The sequence below is a fragment of the Periplaneta americana genome, chromosome 15, assembly GCF_040183065.1.
Source record: "Periplaneta americana isolate PAMFEO1 chromosome 15, P.americana_PAMFEO1_priV1, whole genome shotgun sequence".
Taxonomy (NCBI): Eukaryota; Metazoa; Arthropoda; class Insecta; order Blattodea; family Blattidae; genus Periplaneta; species Periplaneta americana.
In genome coordinates, this window is record NC_091131.1 from 107,719,833 (window position 1) to 107,738,859 (window position 19,027).

Sequence of the window (19,027 nt, forward strand, 5' to 3'; positions counted from 1 at the left end):
GTCAGTGGGATTTTTTTGTCTATAACCAACTAAACTCGACTCTGTCCTGTGTTAGCATTCCTCTCGTCTGTAATGAAGTTGAAGCCCCGAATCATATACAACACTTGGAGATAGCACACCATGTTTTAACAGCGGTTCTTGGTGTGAAGTTCTTTAGTATGAAGATTCTTCAGATATGAACCCATTTAAAGAATTAGCCGACTTCGCACTTTCTATGCTCTGTCTTCCCTGGTGAAATGTAGAATTAGAAAGGCTATTTAGCCAGATGAGTATAATTAAAACCAAAATTAGAAATACAATGGGGACAAAGGTATCACGGTCAATTTTGACAGTTAAGGCTGCACTGAGACGCCGTGGTAAATGTTGCCATGATTTTGACTTATCTGAACACATTGTTAAAAAAATGGGAACAATGGAAACATACAAACCAGAAACTGCAGGTGCGTTATCTTCCACAACGACTACTTAAAATGAAGAAGAAGAAGAAGATGATGATAATGATTGTGTAGAATCTCTTCTTTTGTAGTTTTGATAAATGTTTAATAATCATTTATAGCCTATTATTACTATATTTTAAATATGTAACATACATCTTGAGATGTATGCCCAAGGTCGCGGGTTCGATCCCGGGCCAGGTCGATGGCATTTAAGTGTCTTTAAATGCGACAGGCTCATGTCAGTAGATTTACTGGCATGTAAAAGAACTCCTGCGGGACAAAATTCCGGCACATCTGGCGACGCTGATATAACCTCTGCAGTTGCGAGCGTCGTTAAATAAACCATAACACATCTTGAGATGGGCAGGGCATGGGAGACCGCCTTTGTGGAGACCGAGACGTAGATGGGAGGTTAATATTAAAATGAATTTGAGGAAGGTGGGATATGATTGTAGTGACTGGATTAAACTTGTTCAGGACTTGGACCGATGGCGGCTTATGTGAGGGCGGCAAGGTACCTCCAGGTTCCTTAAAAGCCATAACTAATATACATTTAAAAATCTAGTGAGTTTTCTGCTAAATTTTGTGGGTTTCTTTAAGCTTTAGTGTATTTCTGCAAACTGAAGTTGGCAACGGTGCTGATCATATAGTTATTTACGACAACAGATAACAAACATAAGATAGGAATACACAATATACATCCATTCCTCATGCAAGAAAACTAAATCTCCATTTCACGCCGGTAATCGAACTCAAATCTGCTTAGTTTGTGCGTAGAAGCTCTATTCTCGAGTCACAGCGGTACACTGGAAAATATTTAGAACTGTACTAAATATTACAGATCATTATTACAAACATTTATCGAGATTAAAGAAAAGGTAGAGAAATTAAAACTTTAATAGAGATGTTCGTTGTTATGGCAACGGTCGTAGATATCACTTCTTCAATGTCAAGATTTTTTTCCGAGGTAATTCTTCCTACATTGCTATTCCCTGTGTCACACAAGAATCCAAGGAAGCATGAGAACAATTCTTTAAATATGTCCCAGAGTGGGGAGTCTATTTTTAAACCGCTGTTCGCTGGCTCTTCGCCATGGTTACAGAATAGCTGAAAATATGCAACTGCCGCGGTATTGGTTATATATCACTTTTGCATTCCTGATCAGTAGCAATTCGTAAGAGTTGCGTATCAACTCTTGTCCCGAGGGGGAAAAAAGAAGATATCATGAATATGTTATCTACACGGTTAAATGTCTCAGTGTTCCATTTTCAAGTTCATAAGCTTATTAACAGATTTTATACAAATATGAAACATTTTCTATCCCCTGAGCACGAGCATGTACTCTTTCTCGGGGTGCTATACTGATGTTTGTATGTAAAATATTATGCAACATATCTTTATTCTAGCAATTTATTATTGTTATATAATAAGAGTTGTTTCTCCATTTCTGCAACTAAGACATAATGCAAGATCAAAAATTATCTCACCGTGTTCAACACAATGAAAATCATACTTAAAATTTGTTAGCCTACACAATTTATATTTTATGTGACCAAAACATACGGCTTTTGAAGGAAAGTAAAGGATTCTTACTGGAAGTTATATTTGCCAGTTGAACAAATTAACGTTTCATTTACTCGTATCATCATCATCGTCGTCATCATTATTATTATTATCATCGTCTTCATCATCATCATCATCATCATCATCATAATCAGTTCACCACTGCCATCATCATACAACTCGTTAAGGACTTCCTTGTATGTGTATCTTCGATCTATATGGTAAAGGTTGGTAATATTGTGATGATACTTCTTTTTGAGAATTTTTTGCGATTTTGCTGAGCGAGAGGAAGATCGGTTTTTTGCATCAACGTATTAAAAGGGAATGTTCGTGGACAAGTTTCTGCACAAAACCGGTCCTTCTCTCGCTCAGTAAAATTGTAAAAAATTCTCAAAAAGAACTATCATAATATTATTAGTATCACAATATTAGCAACCATTACCCTATTATATAGTTACAAGTTGGACTTCCCTGGACATGTGGCTTCGGACAACATACAGCAGTCATAAGAAAATTAATTCACACTTTATCTTAAAGTACAGAGATAAATTTTTACTTCGAAAATCGAACAAATTATGCATTGTTAGAAACGCTGCTACTTGAACTAACAAATAGAACTCAAGGTGTGATATTTAATTCTTCATCATCATCTACATGGGTTGGACCTTCTAAGTTCGTTTTCCTCATTCAGAAATCCCATCGTCTCCTTGATCGACCAACATCTCTCTTACCACTGCACAGTGGACCAGAACACAAATCTAGCTGGACAAAATTAATAATAAAATTTATCTCCTATATAACAGATTTTTATGAAACTTTGTGCAGAAGTTACAGATAACATACATTTTTCGTATGCATAGCCAACTCTGATGACTATGGTTCGCATAAAGTATCTGTATCAGGATAGGCATCCTTGGTCCGTACGTTTTGTTTACAAGCATTAACTAGGGGCTGTACCACAGTCTAGTATATACAGTCGCGAAGCTCAATACGTAGTAAATATGCAAACATTAGGTAGTTGCTCACCACTAGGATCGCTAATATCGCCTCATTACAGGCAATGCAAAATAGAACCTTCACAGTCTATTGTTTCTAACACCCTCAAAACTCTAGCTTCGTGACTGTATATAGTAGACTATGGCTGTACTGTCTATTCACTGATGTTTTAGCTAAGGATGGAGAGCGCTCTTCCCAGCAGTTAATGTTTGTAAACAAAACGCACGGACCAAGGATGCCTATCCTGATACAGCTACTTTATCCGAACTGTACTGAATACGTTTGCATAAGAGAAACTACTCCTTTGTAAGATATGCATTAAAAAAAACTAATAACTTCCCTCCAAGCAGATTTTTATGAAACTGATTCGCAGACATCCATCTTGTCTTCTTCAGCACGATTTACAAATCTTCCGATAGGATCGCCGACAATCAATTGGACGGTGATTAGCAATGTTGACCTAAGCGCCAAAAACCGTTTCGAGTTATTGGCGATTGAAATAAATCTGTTTTTTATATGAAACATTTTATGCAAGAAGTATTATAACATTCATACTATTACAAAAATAGCACAAATAATTCCAAAAAAGGCTAACCTATTTTTGATAATAGAGCAGCAGTTGAATTAATAATTCAAAGCAAAATAAATAAATTAAATTTATGCAATAAATGAATTTTTGCTTAGAAATAGCAGCAAAATTCAGATACCGCATCTGATTTTTTCAGAGTTAAATTAGCCTGCTATCAACAGATTTGTGCAAATATCTCATTTTTTTTCAAATTGTCGGTTGGTCTATTATTGCGTAACTCTCTCCAATTAGCAGCGGTCGCAACATCTGAAAGACGGAAAGAATAAAAGTGCTTTCGTAAAAGACGAATTTTTCCCCTAGATCAAAAATACGGAAATGCTTTCGTAAAAGATTCTGTTTTCCCTGGACCAAAAATACAATGCGTATTCGCGGTGTGACACATCTGCATATGTCGATACGTTGGAAGAGCTGAAAAATTGACGTCACAGCTCAAAAGGCGTTTGAATCTGTCCCATTTTCTAAAATTACGGAGAGGGTGGTTTTTCCTTGGTTTTCTTAAGACGCTAAGAAAAATGTCGGAATGAGCCCTAGAAGAAATGGGCCACGGACCTACATTCCATTCCCCACAAAAGTTTCTACATATTCCTAAATTAAATCCTACGAAATACGTGCCTTGGATTTTGCATATTGTCGTCTTCGGTAGGTACAATGGCTAATTTACTCATGTTCCACTCGCATTGTGAAAGACTCATTACATGTTCAGGCTTTTTACATCTTCCGGCATTTTGTTGTCCTGATGCTGTTCTGTCATGCTTCTTCCCCTTTCCCCTTTATGTGGTAGCTATTACGTTACGTCTATTTTCGGGTTTCAAAGTACTCTAAAGTTCCTTCAGTGGAACGCCGAAACTCGAAGCGGGACAAGTGACCAACAGGCTTGGAGCTCACATATTCAGTTTTTCTCAGCCCCGAACTCCCTTGCAAGGACGCGTTTTCGCGTACCTTTTAATATTTCTCTTCTCATTTCAGCGTTCAATTCATGATTCATTCATTAATTGGGAGGGTGGGTGAGACAATAGCAACCACAGAGTTCACATCGTGTTTTTAAGTGTGCTCTATGATTTTACAAGCAATCAGATTTATTTTACAAAACTTAAAAAGTGAAATTCCTGTGATTATCATTTACGCTCTATAAAATTTAATTTTGGTATATTTCCTGGCTTTATCTCTGAGAATGCGTATAATAGTCTCACCCGTATACGGAAATCTATACAAATCGTTTTGTAGGGGTGCCAAGACTATACATCCATCGACATTTCGTCCATTATTCTCTATCGTCTATTTATGTCCACTATGACTCTTAGTCCACTATTATTGATGTCCACTACGATTTTGTCCACTTCATACTATCCACAAACGCATTAGTCCAGTCAGTAAATTTGTCCACTCGTAGATTTCTTATTTCCAGTTTTTTTCTCGTCCGCGATAAATCTGTCCATTTTATTTTCCCGCCCATGACACATTTCCGTCCACATGCAATAACATCAGGCATGTATTGCATTTCAAATAAAATAAAACGTATTGAAGGAAGATTTGGAGTTAATTTTGTTGGTTTACAAGAAAAACACATTAAGTCAAAATTATTACTATATATTCTATAATGTTTTGATCTATCACGATTTTAGACCTTGTCGGAAATTTACCTTCGAAGACCATGACTATGGATTTCTTACTTACTTACTTACTTACAAATGACTTTTAAGGAACCCGCAGGTTCATTGCCGCCCTCACATAAGCCCGCCATCGGTACCTATCCTTGTGCAAGATTAATCCAGTCTCTATCATCATATACCACTTCCCTCAAGCCCATTTTAATATTATCCTCCCACCTGCGTCTCGGTATCCCCAAATATCTTTTTTCCCCTCCGGTCTCCCAACTAACACTCTATATGCATGTCTGGATTCACCCATACTTGCTACATGTCCTGCTCATCTCAAACGTCTGGATTTAATGTTCCTAATTATGTCAGGTGAAGAATATAATGCGTGCAGTTCTTCGTTGTGTAACTTTCTCATTCTCCTGTAACTTCATCCCTCTTGGCCCCAAATATTTTCCTAAGAACCTTATTCTCAAACATCCTTAATCTGTTCCTCTCTCAAAGTGAGAGTCCAAGTCTCACAACTATACAGAATAACCGGTAATATAACTGTTTTATAAATACAGTGAAAGCTGCCTTTGCGGTCACTTCATTTAAACGGCCACCTGGCCAAAAGGCCAATTTTCTCTGGAACCAATTGGATTTTCCATAAGATCAATACAAATTCTCTCTTTATTTAGCGGCCACCTCATGCGCCGGCCAGCGGCCGGGGTCTATTTGGATTGGAACCTGACTATAACAGTCACTTTCCAACAAAAAATCTTTTCACGGATACTGTCTGACCTATTTTTTCGATGATTAGAGGATAGGAAGCAATATCGCGAGGACAATACCTAAGTGTACAACAGTACACCCTCCATATCTTGGGGTTAGTTGGTTACTGTTTTATGGCTCTTTTGTAACTTTCCACTTCGACCCTGCACAGCTATAAATTATTACTCGTTTTCAAAGGATTGAAACACGGACGTTTTCTATCGAAAATGTCACAGTATGCTTCAGGTCAGTAGTTAACCATTCGAAATTTTTTTCCTCCTCTTTCTATCTTTCTCTATGTGGACCAGCTTTTACGAATTTTTCTTCTTTTCTTTTCTTGGGCTTATGTTGAGGGTGAAGTAGACTGCCAAAAATAAAGCTTGGATCACATCATCATTGTTTGAGAATTAGCTGTGCGATTTCAATTCCAAGATTAAACGACAAAATCGGCTGCAAGAGAAAAAGAACCACTCTTAATGATACGGAAATCATTGAAACCGAGATGTTTGAAAAATTTTGACATGGGCTTATTGGGGGTGAAGTGGACTGCCAAAAATAAAGCTTGGATCATATCATCATTGTTTGAGAATTAGCTGTGAGATTTCAATTCCAAAATTAAACGACAAAATCGCAATGTGATCCGTGAAATTGGTGTTTCTTCCCCAAAATACATCACACCTCCAGCCCGTTGATCAAGGTATTATCCAGTCATTTAAATTGAGGTACCGCAAGCGAGTTTTGAAAAGGCTAGTTGCAAGAAATGGAAGAGGCTGGCATTAATATGCACGATTGTAGTACGCGCACAGTACTAAAAAGTCAATGAAATTCAGTATTTTCATAAAAAACCTCAACCTTAATCAAGCGGCCACCTGATAAAACGGCCATTTTACAAGGTAACTTCAGATGGCTGCTTTAGACAGGTTTCACTGTACTAACTTTCAGATTTTTTGACGGCAGACTAGATGACAAAAGCTTGTCAACCGAATAATAACAGGCATTTCCCATATTTATTCTGCGTTTAATTTCTTCCCGAGTGATAGATTTCTTACTGCGTATCCCTAAATTATAACTCCGCATCAAATTACACAGAAGATGTGCGGCCATTTGTGTCATTTAATGACGCCATTTGTTACTAGCTGTATGGTCATCCCATCGTGTATTTGTATTAAAAGACAGCGAAGCCGACATGTATGAACAAATGTTACAGTGAGGTTGATGAACCGATTCCATCGCGGTAGTGTTTTTGAGTCCAGTAGTAGCTCAGTCTATAAGTGTAACTCACATGCTTGTGTTGATCTCCGCCATGTTGTGGTGTTCAGTAGGGCAGGAAGCCTCCGGAGTTTATGTTGCTAGTTCGTGATTGTTTGTGCGTCTGTGTTCCAGCAGCTGTCGCAGTTTTCCAACTTTGAGCATGTTTTTGTGCTCTTCTAACAGAGATCTACATGAGGTTAATTAATTGGTGCAACAGTGTTCATTCAATTCATCGTCTCTGTGTTTTTACTCGCTTTTAGTTTTTTTTTAAGTTAAAAGTTGATTTAGGTTTATGTTTGCGATATCTTTTTAGTGCATTGCGGATTACACAATGAAAATAAAGCATTATAATATTTGTTTTGTGCTCAATTATTCAGTTTTCTGGTGATTGCGAATGTATATTTCCAAATTATAACCTCTGTAAAATAATAATAATAATAATAATAATAATAATATTAATAATAATATAAAATAATATTTATAATGTAATAATAATATAATAATAATAATAATAATAATAAAACAATATTAAAATGGATTTGAGGGAGGTGGGATATGATGATAGAGACTGGATTAATCTTCTACAGGATAGGGACCAATGGCGGGCTTATGTGAAGGCGGCAATGAACCTTCGAGTTTCTTTAAAGCCTTTGTATAAAATTGCGTAGAAGTTAGTGTGTCACATCACGACAAAATATTGTTCTAATTATGAAATTGTAACAAAATATTAATTTTAAATTAATTTTATTTACATTATCAATAGCAATAAAATCTCAAAATCGCACTTCTTCTTTACGCCAGGAAAGAGCATAGAAAATAATTCTAATTTTGAAGTTGATAATAAAATTGTTTTATTATATTAAATTTATGTACATTTTTATTATTAAATGCTTGTTACCCTGTAAATAATGTGTGTGATTTATCTGTAGTACAAAGAATATAAAATTATCGTAATTACACATTCTATGTGAGAATGTTCTATTAATCAAATCCAACGTTACAATCATTCTTATTTTGTCAGTTAAGCATGGTTGTAGTATGTTAACTATATAGCGTTGATAGGATGCCAAATAATAATAATAATAATAATGATAATAATAATAATAATAATAATAATAATAATAAATTTGTTAAGAAAAAATGTTACATAACTTTCATGCCTATAAAAAATAAATTGTAATATATTTTGGAATAATTATTCTTTTATCACTTTGGTGACAGAAGAAATTAGTTCTGAAATCGATTACTCACTTCAAGTTATTGCTTCATAAAATAATATATGGTGAAATTTTATTCGCCATTATCTATAATTAAATAATTTTAATTTGAGAGACTTTCTTACAATGTAAATACCATGCAACCACAGTCTAGTATATACAGTCACGAAGCTTGAGTTGTAAGGGTGCTAGGAACAATAGACTATTCCAGTACTATTTCGCATTGTCTGTAATGAGGCGATATTAACGATCCTAGTGGTTAGCAACTATCCATGGATGCATATTTACTACGTATTGAGCTTCGTGACTGTATATACTAGACTGTGATGCAACTTCAATTTCTTCTTAATAAAATTTCCAAATTGCGAAAATAAATAAATAGATAAACTTTGTTTTCTATCTTAATTAAGCCTTAATATGAGTCGTTCAAAGCAAAAGTGGTGTAAGTCAAAAATGGATAATGAGGGTTAAAGTAAACATTCTGTAAAATACAGCGCAAAGCAGCAATTAACATTTAATTTATTTAAACTATTAGTAGTCAGTGGATAGCACGAAGGACATATTAATTGCTACTTTGCGCTGTATTTTACAGAATTTTTATTTTAAACCTCATTACCCAATTTTGACTTACACCACTTCTGCCCTGAATGGCTCATATGTAAAAATTAATTTCAAATTAAAATTAATTCTTTCTATGAGCGATTCATCTTCATATTATTTACTACTTTCCACCTCAGAAGCGCTGCTAGATAATTCATGGAGACAGACTAAGAAGCATTGTGAGTGCTGATTTTAGTACAATTATTGTGCTATATCCGGAGTTCTTCAGACTTCTCTTCTGGTATTTTATTAAACAGAAGAAAAAGTGTCAAGAAAGTTTTGAATATTGTACGGTACTTTCAAGATGTCCGCAATCCCGCATACAAGTAGCATTTCTAATCCATTAGTGTCTGTCCTGTTTAAAGTGTGACTCAACTAAAATTTGTGCGGACGTCAAAGAGTGACGCTGAAGTTGTTGTGCACCTCTATTATTCATGAGTTGCGCATATCAGCCATGTTACAATACAAGGAAATCTTATCAAGGGTTTGTATTTACTTTAATTGAAAACGTTTTTGTTTTATAATTATTATTGAAATATCTTATGTTACAGACCTAGAACTGGGAAATATCCACCAACATAACATAATTAAAACATTACGATGCTTTAGCATGTCTGACACCGAAAATTTAAATTTGGGTATAAAATTTCGTCAGTCTATATTGTTGATATTAAATTTAATGGTTTAATTACGTAACTTGTAACTAGCCCACATCTGAAAAAGCTAATTTTCTTTTCTTGGGAACGTTCTTGGAAAAATAAAAATAAAATTATATACATCGAGCACATTAAGATAATACACAAATATAAAATACTGTAGAGTACATTACAGAATGAAATAAGATTAATTGTAATATAAAAAGGCAGAATATATTCTTAAGAGTCCATTTTTCTCCTAGAGAAATGTTTGCATAAATAATTTATACACCTCCTTTAATGTCAAAATCATTCATTAATGTCAGGTGAGAATCATTATTAATAAGAGGATTATATGAATTCGGGCCGATATCTATATCACGGATCAGATTCGATATTCTCCCGCTCTTTTACGGAGGGGGACATGAAGGCTTACACTGCAGCCTGAGGCTTATTTGCTTACCAGGAATCGGTATTACATTTCGGTTCAATTAATTGAAGAGAAATAACGTATCTTCTTGTAAAATAATCTTCATAATTTTACGAATAATTTACTTAGTTTTATTTTCGTTGTAGTGTGTTACTAATATATATTCGTAGTTTTTTTTTCGATGAATAAAGCTTTGAAATCTTTACTACGTAAGTTTTTTTTTTTGCATTATATAATGCTTAAACATATTTGAATTTCACTCTTATAAATTTGGTTCAAGGGAAACAGAACAGATATTGTTACACCTCCCCAACTTATTATTCCATACTGAATAATCGACTGGAATAAAGCTAAATATAAACATAGATCGCATTATATTACATAACAGAAGGGATCGTAGTTGGTAAAGTTGATTTATGAGTTTCCTTAACTTAAAGCTAACAAGCTTGAAGCTAAGATAATCTGCACTTTTTTCAACGTAAATTTTGGTCCATTTTAGTGCCTAAATATTTCACCTGTTCAATGTGAGAATTTTAGAACATCAGCAAGGATACACATTTGAACAATTTGTAGTATGTAGAAATAAATGGTGTTGTTCGTGCCACAGCAAAAATGCTTTTCCACTACCAAATTTCTTCTGCAATTTGCTGTTAATTTTGTCTTGTGTACTACCGCCTTCACCATATAAAAGGACAGAGAGGTTAGTAGTTTTTGGGGCCGTAGGACTCTGTTCCGTGCCTGTACCATACTTCCTTCACATTGTAACCGAACGACACGCTTATCTTCACAAAAAGCCCCCGAGTTCCATTCTTTTTTTTTCTTTCTTGCCTGACAGTGACGTGACTCATATAGATTGGTGAGGTACGGCAGACCACTATCAGAGATACGGGATACGGATTTTATGATTGAAGAGAAGTGCGATGGTGGGTGATGCAGCAGGCTCGGCCATGTAGCACAATCGACACGCAACTCATGCCATCACGGGTGTATAAAAAGCCTACTTGAGTTGAAGTACTTTGGGCTGCTCCTTGTCTTTCCCGATAAGCACCTGTATGCCACCTAAAAATATTTATATCTTAACCAAAAATGCAATAAATTAATTGTTCTATAATAGGTGACGCTCTATCTTGTAAATTTATATTGGCTGATGTCATTATTTCCAATAAAAGTTTCCAGGAATACTTTATATATGGAGCTTAAATCCATTGCCAAACAATTCTGATGAACGGGTTCGAATTTAAAAACAACTCTGGGGAAAATTATGTTTCTGGATGACTTTAAATTAACAATCTTACTAATCCAACATTAGATTGAATTAACGTAGGCAAGGTGTCAAGGAAGTATTTAATCACTTTTGACAAACATGTACATGTATAGTTATGTATGTATGTATGTATGTATGTATGTATGTATGTATGTATGTATGTATGTATGTATGTATGTATGTATGTATGTATGTATGTGTATATGTATGTATGTGTATGTATTATGTATGTATGTGTGTATGTATGTATGTATGTATGTATGTATGTATGTATGTATAGGTATGTATGTGTGTATGTATGTATGTATGTGTTTGTGTTTGTATGTATATATGTGTGTATGTGTGTATGTATGTATGTATGTATGTATGTATGCAAGGCTTTAATTTCAAAACTTTCCTGTCTAAATAACTATTCATTTCAATTACATTTAATTTTAACAAAACATGTCAATTTAAATATTGAGGGGGAAGTTTAAAACCACTGTTAATTGCATTTTAGATTTAACCCCTCTCACCTCCCATCTCCTTTGAAATCACCCAAAATGAACTGTTTTTTTTTCTATAAATAACTGTAATAATAATAATAATTATAATAACAACAACAGTACATCTTGATTACATAACTTTTAACACTATATCACACGGAATATGTATTACAGGTCTTTGTCGTGTTAAATTTTACCGTATGTGGTTAACATGTTTCAGTCAGTTATGGGTCATCTTCAGAACTGGTTGGTGCTGGTCTTGGCGCCTTTTGTTTGTGTTTCCTGTACGGGTGTGTTTGTGTAGTGTAATGTGGAGTCAAAGAGTGTGTGTGTTTTGAAATTGAGTTGTATGTTAAGAATTTCATTTGGATGTGTTTTTGTGTATCTATATATATCGTATTGTTCTAGTGTGTTTAGTTTTTGGCTTTTTGGTTGAATATGTAGAACTTCGATATCTATGTTTATGTCTCTGTAGGTGTGGTTAGCATTTGTGATGTGTTCTGCATATGTGGAAGTGTTCGTAGTTTTGTTATGGCTGTGATATGTTCTTTGTAACGTGTTTGAAATGATGTCCTATGTAGAATAATAATAATAATAATAATAATAATAATAACAACAATGATGGTTTATTTAACCTGGCAGGGTTAAGGCCATACGGTCTCCTCTAATACTCAATCAGGAGTAGAACTACGGTACAAAAACACTACAAATTTACAAAATACAGCACATACACACACAAAAAACCTGAAGTAGATTATTATTATTAGTATTATTATTATTATTAGTATTAGTATTATTATTATTGTTATTATTATTATTATTATTATTATTATTATCATTATACAATGTAAACAAGAAGTCAAGAAGAGGCATAATAAAATGTGAACTGTAGGTCAAATTAAATGAAAAATACAAAGTAACTCATAAAAATATAACACAATAATAATAATAATAATAATAATAATAATAATAATAATATTAACAATGAGATCTATAAACAATTGAATACTCATTCACATTTACTCACCAAAATATAGTGGTGTCAAAAAGGGTTGAGGGGAGGGTCAGAGGGTGAAGCCTAAAATGCAATTAACACTGGTTTTAACTTCCCCTACAATATCTGATGTGTTTTTGTTTAAATTTAATCTAATTCAAATAAATAGACTAGTTGTTTACACTGGGAAGTTTTGAAATGAAAGTCCAGTATATAAATTTAATCTAATTCAAATAAATAGACTAGTTGTTTACACTGGGAAGTTTTGAAATGAAAGTCCGGTATATAAATTTAATCTAATTCAAATAAATAGACTAGTCGTTTACACTGGGAAGTTTTGAAATGAAAGTCCGGTATATAAATTCAATCTAATTCAAATAAATAGACTAGTCGTTTACACTGGGAAGTTTTGAAATGAAAGTCCGGTATATAAATTTAATCTAATTCAAATAAATAGACTAGTTGTTTACACTGGGAAGTTTTGAAATGAAAGTCCGGTATATAAATTTAATCTAATTCAAATAAATAGACTAGTTGTTTACACTGGGAAGTTTTGAAATGAAAGTCCAGTATATAAATTTAATCTAATTCAAATAAATAGACTAGTTGTTTACACTGGGAAGTTTTGAAATGAAAGACCGGTATATAAATTTAATCTAATTCAAATAAATAGACTTGTTGTTTACACTGGGAAGTTTTGAAATGAAAGTCCGGTATATAAATTTAATCTAATTCAAATAAATAGACTAGTTGTTTACACTAGGAAGTTTGAAACCAAGATGAAAATAAGAGAGAAAAACGAAAATTATGCTCGAGATACCTGCCCCAGCTCTTATTCTGTCCGCCATAAACTTCATTTGGACCACAGATCAGATTTAGACATCTAAAGATCTAAACACGTTTACTGCCACCGGCGCAGCTCTGGCGGTAGCACGTTTCTCAGCTGATTCAGAGCAACCTTTGAGCTGATTTTCTGGTTTGGTGTTTACTGAGGTTTTCTCCAGCTGTAATACGAATTTCAGATAATTCCAAGACAAATCCTCGACCTCTTCGCCTCATATCGCCAAATACCAGCTCACTGACACCAATTCCATGTACACTAAATAATCTAGTAGTTAATATAGAGCAGCTAAATGTACGACTTAAAATAACATTCCGTGTCATTGAAATTTTACCCCAAGCTACTGACTTAACAGCTAATAGTTCGACATATATTGGCTTGGGCTCATTGACAGTGCAGCCCGAATTTTTAGCACTTGCAAGTAACCGTGCACTCATTAAACAGTTAAAGAGTAAATATGTAATGTTCAAGGTATCCGTAATATTTGAGTAATACATGACACATAGGCCTAACCCTAACGCACTTGAAATAGGACAAAACCCATGGTTATATGAATGCCCACAAAGTGTTCTTCAGCGAATTAATTTCAATTCAGCAGCGTGTAAAATCTGAAGTAAGAATTTTTTGTTTTTATCTTATATACTTATTCAGTTAGTTTTGATGAAAGACTTGATTTCTAGCCTGCAAGTTGAAAGTCATAATTTTTCTGTAGATTTAAGTGCAGTACAGAATACACAATTACAAGCACTCAGGTAATAACAAGGTGCTTTGTTCTTATCTCCGCCTCGTAAAGAAGTTCCCCGCCGTAAAACAGATGAATGATAAAAAAAAAACAATAGCATTGAGTGTGTCTCAGCATGAACTAGCTTTCCTCCATGCTTCTAATTGGCCGAGGACGTTTTACCGCGGAATATTGATCAGTTCCACCGTTCAGGCTGTGTTGTACGGTATTAGATGACCAATAACGACATATGCTCACGTCAGTCTCTGGGTCATACTGAGGCATTGTTGTTGATAGTAACGATTTCTGAATTCTACTAATATTTTATAAATATCTTAGACGCTGATCAGTCGGTCGATGAAGGGATTTTTGTTTTACTTTATTATTATAATCATTTAAGGATTAGGCACAGCTTACAGCAGTAAAATGTTGGAAATATTCAACATTTTTTTCCTCCATTACTGAAGAAGTCGAGGTTAGAAGTTGTTATTTACAATCTCAACGTAGTAATCAACTCTTTGATTTCCCAGGAATCCTTGCACATCTTTAAATGCCTCTCATGTATACAGAGACAATTTTACAAAACGTTAGCAACAATGACTCGCATAATCTCTAGACTCCAAATTTCATAAAAATGTATCTATAACTTAAATAGGTTATATCTGAGAACCAAGAGCTAACTCAAAGTTTCAAATACCATTTTCGTTTTTTCCATTATGAAATGAATACAATTTTCAAGTCGGAAACATTTTCCTGTAATAGAAGCTAAATCACACATAAAGAGTGATAGGAGATTCATCGAATCGATTCCCTATAATTGCACAAAACTTTTATAATGTGCGTGATTCTTACTGTAAACATGGTTGGAATTGTAACAATGTTTGGGATTTGAAATAAAATGTGATATTCATTTTAATTTCCGGCATTATACTCCCCACATCTAAATTTAACAAGGTGGAGCCTTCTGGCTAACTACTTCATGATCGCAAATCTAGCTTCCAGGTAAAGCTCCCTGTGAAGCAGACTTGAATAATTTCCAGGGAAAAATTGCTTTGGGGCCGGGTATCGATCTCATGACCTCTTGCTGAACGCACCAGCGCTCTACCGACTGAGCTACCCAGGACCTTCACCCGAGATGGTCTCAGTATTATTCCCCTTATATCCACACACCTCGAGTGGGCTGACTAGACACCAGAAACCAACATCGAGTGCACACGAACTCTGTGTGACATGAAATTGTAGATTTCTGTTAACGTGCCTACAGTAACGTATATATTATGCAAATCTACCTTTCAGGTAAAGCTCCCTGTAAAGCAGACTTGAATAATTTCAAGAGAAAAATTGTTCCGGGGCCGGGTATCGATACTAACATATTTGCATATTTTATTCCTTAGTTGCAAGTTATATGCTACTATTGTATAAACGCATTTAAAGTTATATGTAAACAAAGGTCAAGATTTTGTCTTGCACATATATACATATTTGAAGAGTTTAATGCATGTTTCAGCTTTTAGCGCATATAAACGTTTATTTTGTTATTTTTTTATCCATCTGATGTTCAAACCAAAATTAAGAATACGAAAAATCGCAAAAATGGAATACAGAAGAAACACAGACATTGAAACACATTACATTAGTTATATCTTATTCATTGCAATCTGATAACATTCAGAAAGTGCACTGTGGTCGGCGAATCATTGTGGACAATTCCGCGGCAATCAACAAAGCACTCAATAATGAAATGCACTGCTGACGCTGTGCAAATGTATAATATAGAGAGACCTTATGATGGATGAAAATTGAGATTAAAATAGCAGATAATAAAAAAAAGAAACCTCTTTATCGTCTACTTCGTAGGTGCATAAGATATTGACAGTTGTCACAGGAACGCTGCAATATGATCGACGCGAAAATTGCAGGAAGTGTTGATAGACTTCTTTCCCTCGTTAAACCTTAATTTTCCCGCCTCCCAACAATAATATAGGTCCGATAATGCAATTTTCTGTCTTATACTCAGTGTTGCCAAGTCAGAGGTTTTGTAGCTGTTTTCAGGACTATGGTCAGCTACAGAATTTTACCTTCAACGTCTAGCTATTTATTTGGAGTTTTTTTATGATTCCATCAGAGGGAGATGATATTTTTAAGTTATTTTTTTCTGTAAAGATGTTAGTTTATAATTTATATGCAATTTATGGACAACAATGTTAATCATAAACCAGAGTTTAGTGCGGTATTATCACACTTTTTCATTGTACGAGTATAAAATATCAACGTTTTATGTTACTCGATTTGGTACAACCACGTCCATTTTCTGCCTCATCCATTGTTGCTGTACAAATAAGGTATGCCGCATTCATTAAACTCTTAATCTAATGTATGCATTATTTTCGTAAATGAATTGATGTATTTAATCATAAAGAATAAACGATGAACAGAAATGGCTCAAGTCTTGACCATCAGAATAGCCGACCTGATAGTCTATTTACATTCCTAGTTCCTTGTCCACAATTTCACTAGCACTGGTTGTTGCTGTCGCTCAAAGTTGGTTGACCGCGTCCTTCCACCGTGTTCTTCGACGTCCTATTCTCGTCCACAGTCCTCCTAGCTGCAACTTGAACTCGTCCCCCCATCTGGTTCTCGGTCGTCCACGATTTCTCCAGCCAATTCTTGTATCCCACAGTGTCTCCGTGTATGCCGATCTGGTAGGATGCATTTGTACCACGTGTCCTCCCCATCGCTATTTCATCCTATTAGCGAGTGTGACCACTTCCTCTACGCCGCTTCGTCGCCGTACTTCTTCGTTTCTGATTCTGTCCTTCAGGCTTATTCCGAGTATTTTCTTGAACTTAAAACCAGACTCATTGTTGGCAGGACGTGCCTGCTTAGTGTGAAATCCAGACTTCGAACTGACTGTTGTGATTGTGAATGTGATTATTTCCGAAGTGTCCAGTATATTCTTTATCTATGTACTTCATTTAAATTTGAAGAAATATGCCGTGTAAAACTCTACGAGGATGAAGACGATTTTGCATAGAACATAGAGCCTACAAAGTGATACTTTCCCTAATTTCGTCTCTATTTATACCTATACAATCCTCCAATTCCTGAAACTGTATAGTTTGTATTTCAAATTTGAAACTGATGTATTAAGAAAAATCTGGAGTTTTTTAACTACAGTTTAGCTGGTTTCTTAAGCTTGTGCAGCGGTAAATGGAATTCCGAGTTGGCAAGTTCTATTTGCCGACGTAGTATATCTGAATATTTCATTGTATTGTGATGACAAGTCAGAGAAAATTCGATAATATGTAAAGTGAATTGTATTTTGGAGCAGCTTAGCCACAAGAAAATTATGAATTTTGAATTAGTTTTGTCTACGATGACGAACGAAAAATGTGTTAGACGTGTGGGGGAGACTGTTATATCTTGAACATAGTGTACCTTTGAACATTTTTTGTTTCTAATTTTTGCTGCTACCTAGAGGATTCAAACTGAAGTAGACTGTAGAGAAAGCCGCTAAGTAGCTCTCGTCATAGTTTCGCTTTGATTTATTGCAAAGTGAGAGTTCTGTGAACAAAACAATTGAAGGGTACACGGGAATAACGAACAAGGTCCATCAAAAATCGAAATTGAGTTAAGAGTGCCATCTGATAGTAGAAGGAGAGTACTTTCATGTGGCTGCATTGGTTTTATGTAAGAATGAAAATTGTCCTCAGTATTCTGCGTTAAAGTTTCTGTATACTATGGAAGAATGAACAATGTCACATCCATCTTAAGAAAGAACGAACAATGTCCATTTTAAACACAGAAACTATTGCAGACAGCTGTTACAAACTTAATCTTAGAGTCATAGCACATTACTGGTTAGTTTATTTTTACATATGCCAATACGATCTGTATTATACAATAATATTATTATTAAATGACTGTATGGTGTTTAGCTTTCATTCCATGTGTCAATAAATTATATTAATTTTCATTAGAACTACTTGTGAGCATAATACAAACAGCTGTACTATTCCAGTGTTCAGATGTCTGTGGTAGGATATTGATTATTTCCTTTATTATACTTTTATGACATATTGTAGTGTTTGTGGTTAGTGCAGTTTATTTTTATAATGTCTGACATTAGAGAAAATGAATTATCCGGACCCATTCCATGTTCTGTAAATTAGGAAGAGAAAAGTTACAGGACGTGTTACAGATGCATAAAAAAATTCGTGCTATGAGTCATATTATGGGAGAAGACTGTAAATGTTCTCATTTCCCGTGTTTTCATAAAATAAGCCAAAGTGAAAGAAGCGATCTTATTAAACATTTCAATGAATTAGCATCATATGACACTCAGAATGCTCACCTTTCAGGACTAATTTCGGTACTTCCTGTGCAAAGAAGAAGATCCAGAAAAACACAAGCCGAAGCTGATTTTCATAATTTTTCTTACAGATATAAAATGCGTATAAACAAAGATGGCAAAATACTGATGTTCCCGTTTGCTATAAAGCATTTATTGCTCTACATGGAATAACAGGCAGACTTTTTAGTCACTTTGAAAACGTCATTGGCTACCACTGGAAAAGCCCATACAGAAACAAGAGTTAAACATGGAAACAGGGCTCACCAAATGAAAGGAGAGATTTTATCTAAAATTTATCAGCA

General features: G+C 34.7%; 1 protein-coding gene across 3 annotated transcripts in view; it reads left to right on the top strand.

The window, feature by feature from the left end:
* The first annotated feature begins 7,245 nt into the window (after window positions 1–7,245).
* Window positions 7,246–19,027, top strand: part of Scgdelta (sarcoglycan delta) — a 436,735-nt gene continuing 424,953 nt past the window's right edge. For all 3 annotated transcript variants that reach the window (XM_069847984.1, XM_069847983.1, XM_069847982.1), the window contains exons 1-2: window positions 7,246–7,380; window positions 9,139–9,485. In XM_069847984.1, coding sequence (XP_069704085.1) covers window positions 9,456–9,485 — 30 coding nt within the window. In that variant the 5' untranslated portion in view covers window positions 7,246–7,380; window positions 9,139–9,455. The remainder of the gene's footprint in view (window positions 7,381–9,138; window positions 9,486–19,027) is intronic.